Source organism: Chiroxiphia lanceolata, chromosome 5 (assembly GCF_009829145.1).
Source record: "Chiroxiphia lanceolata isolate bChiLan1 chromosome 5, bChiLan1.pri, whole genome shotgun sequence".
Lineage (NCBI taxonomy): Eukaryota > Metazoa > Chordata > Aves > Passeriformes > Pipridae > Chiroxiphia > Chiroxiphia lanceolata.
The window spans coordinates 61,930,360-61,942,694 of NC_045641.1; the positions used below are offsets into that span (position 1 = coordinate 61,930,360).

At 37.8% G+C, this 12,335-nt stretch overlaps 1 protein-coding gene across 14 annotated transcripts in view; it reads left to right on the forward strand.

The window, feature by feature from the left end:
- ERC1 (ELKS/RAB6-interacting/CAST family member 1) overlaps window positions 1-12,335 on the forward strand; it is a 289,340-nt gene that overhangs the window by 166,733 nt on the left and 110,272 nt on the right. For 9 of the 14 annotated variants that reach the window (XM_032687654.1, XM_032687656.1, XM_032687657.1 and 6 more), the window contains one exon: window positions 6,106-6,237. The exons of the other annotated variants lie outside the window; for them this stretch is intronic. In XM_032687654.1, coding sequence (XP_032543545.1) covers window positions 6,106-6,237 — 132 coding nt within the window. The remainder of the gene's footprint in view (window positions 1-6,105; window positions 6,238-12,335) is intronic. 14 annotated transcript variants of the gene reach the window in all.

Genomic DNA, 12,335 nt, shown 5'->3' on the forward strand with positions numbered 1-12,335 from the left:
TAATTTGCAGCAGCCGGAGCCAAGTGTTCAAGCTATTGGCACCCTGTGCAGCTGCTAAATGGTAGAGCTGGTTGTTGGTATTGGCAAGATGCTTTGGTCTGTCTGGGGTGCTGCTAATGAAAAGTGCCTCTACAAACCCAGGATTTGTAACTGAGTGCTGTGCTGGGAGTGCCAAGCTCAGTCACAGGAAAGCAGTGTCAGGATCATGGCAGCTGTCAGGAAAGGACAGCGCTGGTTTCTCAGAGGAATAACCACTTCTGCCCTTCCCTTTTTGAGCTTGTGTCATAGTGTTACAGAACTGTCCTTTTCTCTCCTTCCTCTCTGTTCTCCTTTAACTGGTATTGCTTAGAATCCTTTCTTATCATTATTGTATGTATTTCACTTGAACAAAAGCGTTGTATGGCCTGGAAACACTTTTTGAAAGTAACATATCTGAGTGATAACATGTAAAATATCTTGAAAGAAAAAAGTCTGAATGGCTGGAGTTATTCACACGTTTTTGTGTACACATGCTGTATAATGTTTATAAACATTACATAGATTTGTAGCGATTTTCAGGCAAAAATAGCAATATGCAGAAGTTTTGTTAAGGCTTTTATATGGGTTTAAGAAATAGACTGTGAAAAATTAAGCCTTTCTTTTCATTAAGTTTTCCTTAAGATTTTTTTCCCCTCCCATTTCACTTTCTTTTCATATAAATTAGATCCATTAATAGTAATGTATATCTGTCTGGGTATTGTCTATTACTGTCTATCATTAGAGTTGATATATTTCTTTTCCAGTTTTCATGGGTTTGGGTGGGTTTTTTCCCCTGTGTAAACATATTTTAGTGTGCATCCTTCCTGTGAGCACATATTTTTGTCAGCAGCATCTTTTATAGTCCTGCATCATTCTTGAGTATTCTCCTACACTGCAGCAATGATACTCAAGGGACCATATGGTTGAAACACCACTCCATTTTCTACCTTTCTATTTCAAATGAAAAATTCATCGTCCAGTTCTCATAAATTCTTGGCTTCTTTTCAGCATGCTAATTTTAATGGACTGGTTAAATAATATTTATCATGTCTAGAAATAATTTTTATCCATTTTTTTTTTTTACTATTACTATATTTTTATTTTTTCTGAAACAAGAATCACAAGTACACACATATTCTGGATGTACAACTTATGATCCACAAGTGCACACATATTCTTTTTTTCTGTTGTGGTGCTCTAAGAAGAATGTATTCATCACTTTCTACCATTCCTTGTATTTTCAATGCAGCATATGCAGTGCTGTGGCCAGCTCTGGTTGCACTTCCCTCTCAGCTCCTAGTGGAATTACATTCTTCTACTTCAGCCTTTCTCCTTTTGTCTCCTGTAGTTATTGTTCTGTGTTTATGCAACTTGTCAGGCTTGAATTCCAATCCACGTGTCTTATTTGGCAGATACAATTCTCCAGACGATGACATATGTTGTCCTAATGACATAATCATTGTGTATCTCAAGTCTGATCTCTCTAAAGATGAGGAAATGTTGATCAAGGAGCTCCTGCTTGGCAGTTTGTGCCTCGTTGCTCTCAGAATGTTCCTTTCATTCAGGAACTCATGATGATTAGATATGTTGTTGCTGTACTTATGAAAAAGCCCTCTTCAGCTGTGAGAAACAGGAACTTCATATGAACCTAATACTTGGATATACCTGGCTTCTGCCTAGAGAGACAGAGATCTCCCCATCACAGGTAACCCCAAATACATTAGTTCCTTTACATCAAGGCAGCTATGGGAAAACAGCACTAGCATTTCTAGTTATTCTAACTCAACTGTTTGTTCATGCCCAGCAATATCTTTAGTAGAAGCTCTTTTACGTGGTAGTTTACCTCTCTGTTACTTTATTTTCAGAATCTTTAGTATTGGATCTGTGTTTATTTTGTGGTACAGTTGAAAATTTCAGTTTTTCATATTGACCAACCAGTGTGCACTTTAGAGTTGCAGTTAATCAGGCCCTCGTATTTTTAACTGGGAAAAAAATCCAACATTTGTAGATGGGCTGCCTCCAAATATTGGTGAAGAATTTGTTGTCTCATTAACAAAATGATTTTTTGTATCCATGAGGAAGTAGTACTTTAAGTACTACTTTAAGTAGTACTTGAGGCAGCTGACAGTCCTGAGTTCCCAGGTTCCGCTTACCCAGTGAAAGGTCAGTTCACAAAGGAGATTTTTTTTATTTTTAGGCAGAGTTTTATTCAATCTAGCGTGGACTGAGATCATTATCACTAGGTTCTTTATCTAGGTCGTGGCTTCTTGAGGAAATACATTATAAGAAAAAGCAACAGGGCTTGTAATAATAGAGGCTTGTAATTTCACTGTTTAAGAAGTAGTTGCTTCCTAGTGCAAAACACTTCCAGTATTGTGTTCTTTCCATCTGATCTGTGAAAGTGCACAGATAAGACATGCTGTCATATTATTTACAGGGTTATATGACAAGAATCTTTCCCTACCTAGATGTTAGAGTCCTAGAATACTTTTAATAGTTAAAAGAAGCATTTCATTGCCTTCTCAAGCTTTTAGTTAATCTTTCCCATTAGTTAACTGGAGAAATTCACTTTAATTCCAAGACTGAAATTAGGCCATAAAGATCTTTGTGAGCCTAGTTCAAGACACAGTTATGGAGTTTGCCAGGATACCTCAGGTTTAATTGAACCTGAATGCCTTGGTGAAAGCGTGTATCCTATTTCATGCACTGTCATAAAACTACATGGCAGATTACACATCACATGAATGCAGGATAGATTAAATTGATACATCATTCTAACATGCATCACTTGGACATCCCACCACTTCCTTCCTGAAGGGAAAGGAAAAACCCATAAATGTGTGTCACTCTCACCTCCTTTTCCTTTCAGGCTTTCAGACAGGCACGTGTGGAATGAGTTTTGCATACAAATCAGCAACTGGATCATAGTATAGGTAGCAAAAATTTTTATTGTGCCTGAACTCTTGGCACTCCCAGTGTCTAATGGGTTTTCATTTTCTGTGTGCTACCACCAGCGAGCATAAAGGCAGAGGTATCTCCTCTATCCCAGTTTAATTCCATCTCTGCTGTGCATATGGGATGCAGGAGGAAAGGGAGGGAGGGCCATGGAGATATTTGGGCAGGTAATACCTCTTGAAGAATGCAGTTATTGTACAGGTAAGTAGTATTTTTGTTTCTTTCTGAGTATTCATCTGTATAAGCTTCATGAAAGGAGGTCGTCGCTTTTTATCATTCTGCAGTTCTCTCAAAATAGAAGAGGATAATTTAGCCCTCAGTGCAATGCTCAAATGTGTTTGCTTCAGAGGATCAGTCACTGCAGGAAAAAAGTTTTAACTGTAGTTATAATGGACAGAAGTTTTTTCTCAGAGTTTAACACCTATCACAGTAAAGACAGAGTACTTCATGTAACTAAAAAGAGGAAAGCAGCAGCAGGACAGGTTGAAGGTTGGCATGAGCCTGATTTGTTTTAGACCCAAACAATTGGAAAAACGTGCTGATATGTTAAAAGGCCAATGTGGATTCACTTTTGTTTGCTTTTTATCAGTATGAAGCAGCAGCTTGAATTTAAAAAAAAAAAAAATTAATTCAAATGCTAGTCAATGTCATGAATCAAAGATCTAGAAACAAAATAATTCTTTAAAAGTCTTTTGAGACTATTCTGCACTAGTGGAGGTGTTATCTGACTAAGCAACACACTGCTGCTCCTGCCAGGCATTTGTGTGGTTTTGTAAGGTGGTTACACACATTGTGACAGTGTTAGAAGGGTGACATTGCACATCTTTTAACTAGGCTTGCCTGAGACAGAAAGTGAAATGTTCTAACTAGTCTTTCCATGCTGGATAGGTTATTAGTATTAGACTCGAGTTAAAAGATCACAATTTCTAAGCAGTTCATTCTAAGTCAACACTACATTTTTTAACTTGCAACCCTCTTTCATATATGTAAAAGTTTGTGTATTATTTTAGGAAAAAAATAATTATATATGAATGTAGATTTTTTGAATGCAGGTAACGTGGCACTGTATTTTTGGTATCACCAGTTGATCTTCCTCCTGTCCCTCAAGAGTTCACCTGCCTGAATAGAGCACTGTATGGTGTCACAGTTAATACAGTATTGAACTCACCTCTGAAATGTTTGCCTGGAATGAAGAGTGGATGTACCTATGTGTGTTAGAACGTTTTATTCTGCATTCTTATTTTAAAGGGGTTTCTATTTTACATGCAGCTGTTCAAATGTGCTATTCCCACTTTTGTTATTTGACACGGAAAGCTACACATTTACTTGGCTATCCATGAATAATATATCAAGAAGTAAAATTCATACTTACTGTGTGATGCAGATAGGCAAGTAAATATTTGTCATGTCTGGCACGGTTACTATTTTGTGCTGAGCTTTTTGTAAGCTTGTTATTCCTCTTTTTGATGAGACTTCATTTAGGCTAATCATAACCATAAAGTAGTTTTGGAAGATGTTATCAGCGTTTCTAGAAGATTCAAAAATTATGAAAACATGTTGTGCAACACCTATTTTTGAAATGTAGATCTCTCCATCTGTTTCTTTAGAAATCAGCAATTACTTGCCTGGTGAATCCACTCTGGAAAGTAACCATCAGCAGAAAGCTTCTTCTGCCTGCAAAACCTAACAACTACTGTTGCCTGTGCTAGTGGTTGAACACTAGCCTTGCTCTTCACAAGGGTGGTGGGGCCAGATGTCCTGCACTGCTCTGATACAAAGCTTTGCATCTCTGCTTGAACACTCTCATTGAAAGTGACAGTTTTGAGACTCTCAGAAATGGCATTCATGCAACAACTATCCTTGGGGATGTATCCCAGGTTGTAGAAGGCAGGAAACAAGGAATAAGTCAGGTTCATTCTTTAAACTCACAAGACTAATCTTTCCATTATGAAGGTTGCAAGGTCAATTTTTTTCCAGGTCAGTCTTCTTTTCCCTTATTCTTTATATGATACGAAACACTTTCAGAGAAACAGTGGAAAATTTCAGTCCTAAATACAAAAGGACAAAAGCCAAAGGGGTAAATCTGACAAAAAGCAAACACAAGAAAGCATTTGTGATTCTTCCACTGCTGCTGAGATGACTAAAAAAACATGTATTAACTTCAATATGAATTAATAACTCATCTGAACCCTATGATCTAAATCAATTTGCAAGACAAGAAATGCAGAAATCTTCCATAAAGCTGCTCACTTCTGGTGGATTTGTTAAGCAGCCATGGTCCAAGACATTCATTTATACTGTAAGGACAGCCTGCTTTGCAGTTTCTGTCCAACTTGCTTCTGCAGAATCAGGAGATACACTTTTATTTTCTTAGCAAGACTAAAGTAAGGAGAGTCTCCTTTACAAATAACAATACTATTATTTTGTATATAGTTTTTTTTAAGTTATACTGTTTTCTTCAGTGTTCTTTGAACATATGTGGGCATCTGAATTTGCAACTGTGAAGATGCTCTTAATCAAAGAATAACTTTTTAGGGAGTCTTGATACTTGAATGTCTGAGATTCAGACATCCCAACTGAATCCTTCATGTTTCCTAGAGATGTAACACTTCCTCAAAGACTTAATCTGAACAATGGAAAACTCTGTTGGGTTAATGTTTGCTTTTCTCTCCCTTAACCTGGAAATGACAAATTCCAAACTGCAGTGCTGTGTTTCCTTTCTTACCACGCCTGCTGCTGATGAATGTGAGAGCAAATGGGCAACGCCGAATGCCTGCTACCTTCCTGCCAATTCTGGCTTCTGTGCTTCTTCAGAACTGCTTACTAATCCTTATTTACCAGCAATCCTTGCTTATCTGTGCTGTGTAATCTCACAGGACTGTGCTTGTGTCCAACACTGAGGGCAAGCACTCTTGCTCCAGAGTCCTGCTTCGCTAGCTTTCTCCTCCTCTTTACTGTGATCTTCCTCTTACTCTTGCATCCCTTCATCTTTCTTTCCTTTGTGTGAAGATGATTTGCCTGCAGTTGTGCCTTGGGAGGGAGAAACACATTTTGGTTGGCGTAAAACTTGGTTGATTAAAAGGCTGTAGTTCCAAACAAGTCGTCTTCACCTCGTCTCCCGTCATTTTCCAGGACAATCTGCGTAAAAAGGATGATCGGATCGAAGAATTGGAAGAGGCACTGAGAGAAAGTGTTCAGATAACTGCAGAGCGGGAAATGGTGCTAGCACAAGAGGAGTCAGCCAGGATCAATGCTGAGAAACAGGTCTGCAATCTTGTAAAGTCACTGGTAGTTCTCTTAGGAAAGTAACCAGACAGTGAAGTGCTATTTTCCCTGCTTTACTGCGAAACACAGCTGGTTTTCTTTGGTGATCCTGTATCTCTGTTCCAACATTAAGTAACAGAACTCGTAAAGTCTGCAAAGCCTTCATGATAAATGGTATTTCATAGGTAAGATTTTATTGAAATTAAAATTAGGTATAAGGTATCCTGAGCTTTAAAATATTGTTTTAAGTAGTAACTCTTCTGATCTGTCTTGCCTGTCAAAGCTGTCTTCCTATGTGTGAGCATACTTAGGTTAACTGAGATGTTCATTGAATGTACTTAATGATTTTTATTAGTGTAGTTGTCTTTATGGACCACAGTCTGGTTGCACTTGCAAAACAACAGGATAAAGAGACAAATCCCTTGGCTTGAGCCAAGCACACACACAGAAATACACACTCGTGTGGAAGCCACAAGTATAAACTTTTATACATCAATTGATTCTGTGCCACTGATTCTGAAGGATCACACAGATGCCTGATTGTAACTCACGTAAGTAATCCTTGAGAATAGCATAAGTAGTGAATAAATCCATGGCATTTTGATGAAGCTTTTGAAGCAGAAGCTGAACCTGTCACTCTTACTGTGCTTTTTGCGAGCCTCTTTGGTGTTTTTCACTATTCCTTGCTTGACAATAATTAGCAAACAGGAGCATTTTGTCAATTTTATTTCAGTAGAGGGATCTCCTCCTCTTTGTTATTTACTTAACAACAGTTCTGTCTAAGTGCACTTTAAAACATTTTAAGAGGTTTTTTCCTAACATGTATTTTTATGTCACAGACTTTAATGAAAAAGAAGATATAAATATCTTAGTAATAAACCGAGTTTTCAGGAAGAAAGCAACTGTTTCTCTTCAGGCTAGAGTCAAGCTCAGCTGTTTGCTGATAGACATATTGAGGATAATTCTGGTTGCTGTATCCTAAGATCCTAGACAGTGTTATGAAATTCGCTTTCAAGAATGCCTTTTTTCCAGATTTCTTGTAGCCTTTAAAAAATTGTGTGAAATAGAAATGTTGACTGGGTAGTGAATACCACATCAAAGATTAGAGCTCCTTGAAAGGATAACGGATATTTGACAGTGGATTAGGTTCTATGATGAGGCACAAAGCCATCAAAGTAGTTTGTGATTTGATACCTAGGATGTCATAATGTTTTGATTTATCAGTCACAAGACAAAGTGACCATTTTTATGTCCTTGAGCACCTAGAAGCTGATGAATAAAGAGTTGGAATTGGGTGGGCGACCTAAAAGCAGGGAAATGCACAGCCTGAAGGTCACTGAGCCATAAGGGTCAGTGGGAGAGATTGAGAGGAGAGGAAGAGAGCCAAGACAAGTAAGATTTGTGGGTAAAGATTGCTGGAATATAGTAGGCAACAGTACCATGAAAAAGAAATTAATTTGGATGTAGTGGTGCATACAGAAGTGGGGAGAAGAAAGAAGGATGGGTTGAAAGCAGCAGTATTGGAAGCGGGAAAAGTCGACATCTGTGCAGTCACCAATTGACAGCAGTGTCTTGCTCCAACAGAAGAACTAAACTGCCAGCTCTGACAAGTTATAGTTTTAAAAATATGAGCAACCAGTCAGCACAAAGGAAAAGGAACTGGTGTGTCTTGTTCCAGTCAGCACTGGGAGACCAGCTGTGCCCCATTTTGTCCAATAGGATTTTGTTTTGGCGTCAGTTAAATGCAGTCAGGTAATAGAGTGTTGGCAAGTAGCTGTTTTTTCAAGGTGAGGAGGAGACTTCCCTTCAAATGTTTTTCAGTTCATATTCCTTCAATTACTTTTGAAGAATGCCCTCTTTGTTTTATTATGTTTTGTAGAAGTTCTTTGTAGAATCCTGAAAGACACCCTTGGATGACTTAGAGTTTTAAAGTGCAATGATCTGTGTTCTATACACTATCAATGGCAAATCCTTTGACTTTCACAAACATTCTTAGCCCAAGTGTGAGTAATATGTGTGTGTTTTAAAATGTTAATGTTGTTCTAACTGATTATAATTTGCTTTTAATTGCATGCTTTTTCTTTCCTCTCTTTTGTTTATCTTGCTTTCTACCATTCTGCCACTTCACTGCCTGTCTGAAGCTGTTTAATGAATCAGTGCATGAGATCAACCATTTTGGCTTTAGGTGGTTCAAGGTATGAGGACATCTCATTTGTGTGTTCCTCTGCCCCAGTATTTCATGTTGTTATTGTAGCCGTGTGTTGTGTGATCCTGCCCTCCATTATCTCCTGGCGTGTGGTGTCGTGCTGTTTTATAGGCCTCAGATTTGAATTACAGCCTCCACGAAGCCACCCTGGATTTCATGGTTCTCAGATATCTGTTATAGATTAAAATAATGTTCTCTTTAATCCAGTGTTTGAAAATATCCTGTCAGTGTGTATTAACTGTGACAGTGGGTTCACTGTGTTAATACACAATCCGTGTATGCAAGATGCCTCCAGCTGACTGAAGCTTTCTGTTTATTTCAGGATTTTAGACCTGTTCTTTCTTTCATCTTTCACAAAAATAAAATCAGGCATTTCCTGCTGGGAGCAGTGCACCCATTGAATTGGGCATAGTTTTATTATCCTTACTGATCTGTGGAACAAAAATCCCTGCCATACAGAAAGCAGATGAGGCAGTCTTGCACAGATGTAAAGACTTGAAAGTTCTTCAAGTTCTTTCTTTCTAATAATACTCACCTTGGTTTTGTTGGTGCACCTGCTGAATCCTGTATGGAAATGTTATTGTGACTTCCTTACAACTGTGGGGTTATGTACCACTGTGGCTGATCCCTCTAGTTCAGCCCTCTAGGTGGGAGAGCAGAAGGTGTATGGAGACTTCTTTTTAAGTACTCCCCATAAGGCTGAAGTTAGGATTACTTGGATAAACACTTCCGTCATAAGGTTCTTTTTGTTAGAAATGGCAAAACCAAATGTAGATTCAGGGACTGTTTCTACATTAACCAAGTCTGAGTTTGTTTTAGAAAAGCTGTCGTTATGTTCCTCAAGGGGGAAGAAAGAATTAAATATAAGGAGGTTTTTCTGCTCAAAGATACGACGTTAGTTTTACTTCCCTGGGAAAAACTGGTGGAGGTCATCTTTGACAAGAGGCCCTGTCTTGCTCACAGTCATTCTTTTGCTGTCCTGGTGCATCGTACCATCCCTTCTCCTGCAGCAGAAAGCAGGATGTTGTCCTTTGGGTGGATTTATTCGTGATTATTTATTCACCATTCCCAGAACAATGCTGGAAGAGTGTTTCAGTCCTCATGAAAGAATGAGGCCCTTTATATGAAATAAAGTGAAACAGAAGTTCAGGTTCTGTGATTCAGTGTCAATCAGTAATGAGCGACAGGTTCTTTTCTCGAGCACAGTATTAGGATTACTTGCATTTTGAGCCTTCCTCTTTGGAGGGCATAGTTCACTAATGTGTTCTCACCTAAGATCCTTAATGCCCTCCCTCTCTTTACTCACTTTTATCCCCGTACTGCAGTGCACATCCCTTCAGTTTTCCCAGCCTAGGTCTTTCTGAGGCTCTGTTGTGAAATGGAGCAGTGACCTAATTCATGAAACCGCTGTCTCATTTTTTGAAGGAATTTTTTCATGTGAACCAATTCACTGACCTGGTTCATGGATCCCCATGCAGAACTTGGGGGACATCTGAGGAAGCACTGAACTGTGGAGCAGGACTGAGAAGTGGAAGCAAGGATTGCTTAGTGTTATTATTAAAAATATTTTTACCAGAAATGGTTATTGCATCCTTTACAATAGGCTACTGTTTCTATGAGTGAGGTGGTGCTTTGCCTGACCACAACATACATTTCTCTATCTAATTTTATTTCCTTCAGATTTGAAAAGCAGAAGGTTTTAGAAATTTAAATAGTATTTTTGCTTATAGTAGTGCAGCTCTGTCTCTCATGGATATCAACTCCTGCTTAAATGCACTCTCTCTACAGTATCAGCTAACATCTAACTCCTTACCCTAAACTTGTATGGTAAATAAACACAAAAAATGGCCATTACCTGTTCATTCTTTCCTTCTTAAGTAGCTACTCAAACTGAAATTTTTAAGTTGGCAGTCTGATCTTGACACCTTCCATCAACCTTTTTTGAAGTTATGGCTCTCAGTGGGACATTTAAATGAGGTTAAGTATGTAGACCTGTAAATAACTATATCAGTGTTCATACACTGTGTCTTTTTATCCCCCACAGGACAGGTTTTTCTGCTTTGCTTTTTGAGGAAAAAAACAAAAGATTGAATATTGTAAAAGTAATGTTTTGTTTAAATGTATTTTCCTATGCTAATTCCTTTCTCCCACTGTCTCTATAAATTATTTCAGGACATATTATTTCAGGTCCATATTACGTGTAAAATATGTCAATAACAAGACCCTGAAATTCTCTATCACATATGCCACCTTCAAAATTAGTATCTATTTATTAAGGAAAAATAAATATTAAATAGGTTAATAACTCAAGTAGAACCTTCACAGTTCACTCCTTTTTCATAATCTCCTGTTTCCCTGTTGTAAATACAAGGTCAGCAGAGGTTTGAATGTAGAGTACAGCCTCCAAGAGTCTTACCTGTAAGTTACTGCACAGAAATTCTCACCAGGTATTGAATGATACCTGTCATTTGCACTTCCATCAGACCACCATTCTGGTTGTGCTTTAACTTTTTAGCTATGTTATTTAGATTGCATTTCCTTGTTAGAATAGAAATTGCATTTACAACACATTTATCATATTGAACCCTATCCTATCAGGTACCTTTTAAAAATGCAAAATAAATTAAAAAATATACCTTTTTTTGCTGAGCATTCTGTTACTGAAATAGATTTGAAATATTGTCTTACATATGTTGAGCAATGGAATTATTTCACAGCACAAATTCTGACACATTAGGTTACTTCCTACAGATCTCTGTAAATGGAAAATATAAAATGGAATTTCTCATGAACCACTTACCTATAGGTGTTTTCTGAGCACTGTAGAAATGTCAGAATTCTGACTGGTCTGTAACACATGCTGAAAAGTTTCCTTTTAATGAATGTTTTTGTCTCTTCTGTGTTTCCTTATGAGGAGTTTGATAAACCAAGAGACTGGAGATCAAGGCAGTAATCCGGGGTATGGTTTGGAGGTGAAGCTGCTGGAGCCTCATTGCTTCCCACAGGTTTTTCTAAGCAGTTTACATTTTCTTCGGCTGAACTTCTCTTAAATATTTTCTGCAAAGCTCTTTCCTGTAAAAGTCTGCCAAACTCATTTTGGGTTTGAGTGTATGTATATATATGTACATGTACAAAGTAATGTGTGTATTTGGTTCGTATTAAGTAAAGTTCTGTGCTAAAAACTTGCATTTTAGTTTCTTTTACTGATACAGATGTTTTAAGAGCTTTTTAAGTCAGTGTCAGCCTGAAGAGTAGACTTACCATTGTTTTTCAAGAGATCTATTTTTTCTAGCCTTTTGTCTGATTCTGTTCCTTTGGTTAGAGAAGGCATTTTGCATGGCTAAAGTTGACTGTGCACTGTGTCCTTGTCAAGGAATATGTTTGCAGTAATTTTTAGCAATTATGCATCTCCCTAAAGTTACTTCTTTTACCCAAGTATTTAAATGGATTACATAACCTCTTCCTTTAAAAATATGCAGATTTGTACTGAGTCACGCTCCCTCCATGGGAGAAGGTAATTTGATATGTAATTCCTGCATTTTCAGTAATGTACCTTTTAAGAGGTGTAACAGAGTGCAATTTTTTCTTAGTTCTGTTCAGCTGTGCCAAGTTGGGGGCTTGTTTTTTTTTGTCTCCAGATGGGAAGAATGAATAGGGAAGGAAATGATGAATAGAAAATAATGCCCAAAGCCTTTGAGACAGAGATTTTTTTTTCTAACGTTATAGAGGAAAAACTTTCTAAATCTTTTAAAATCATAGAATTGTTTAGGTTGGAAAAGACCTCTAAGATCATGGAGTCCAACCATTAACCCAGCACTGCCAAGCCCACCACTAAAGCATGTCTCTAAGCACCACATCTACCTGTCTTTTAAATTCCTTCAGGGATGGTGAC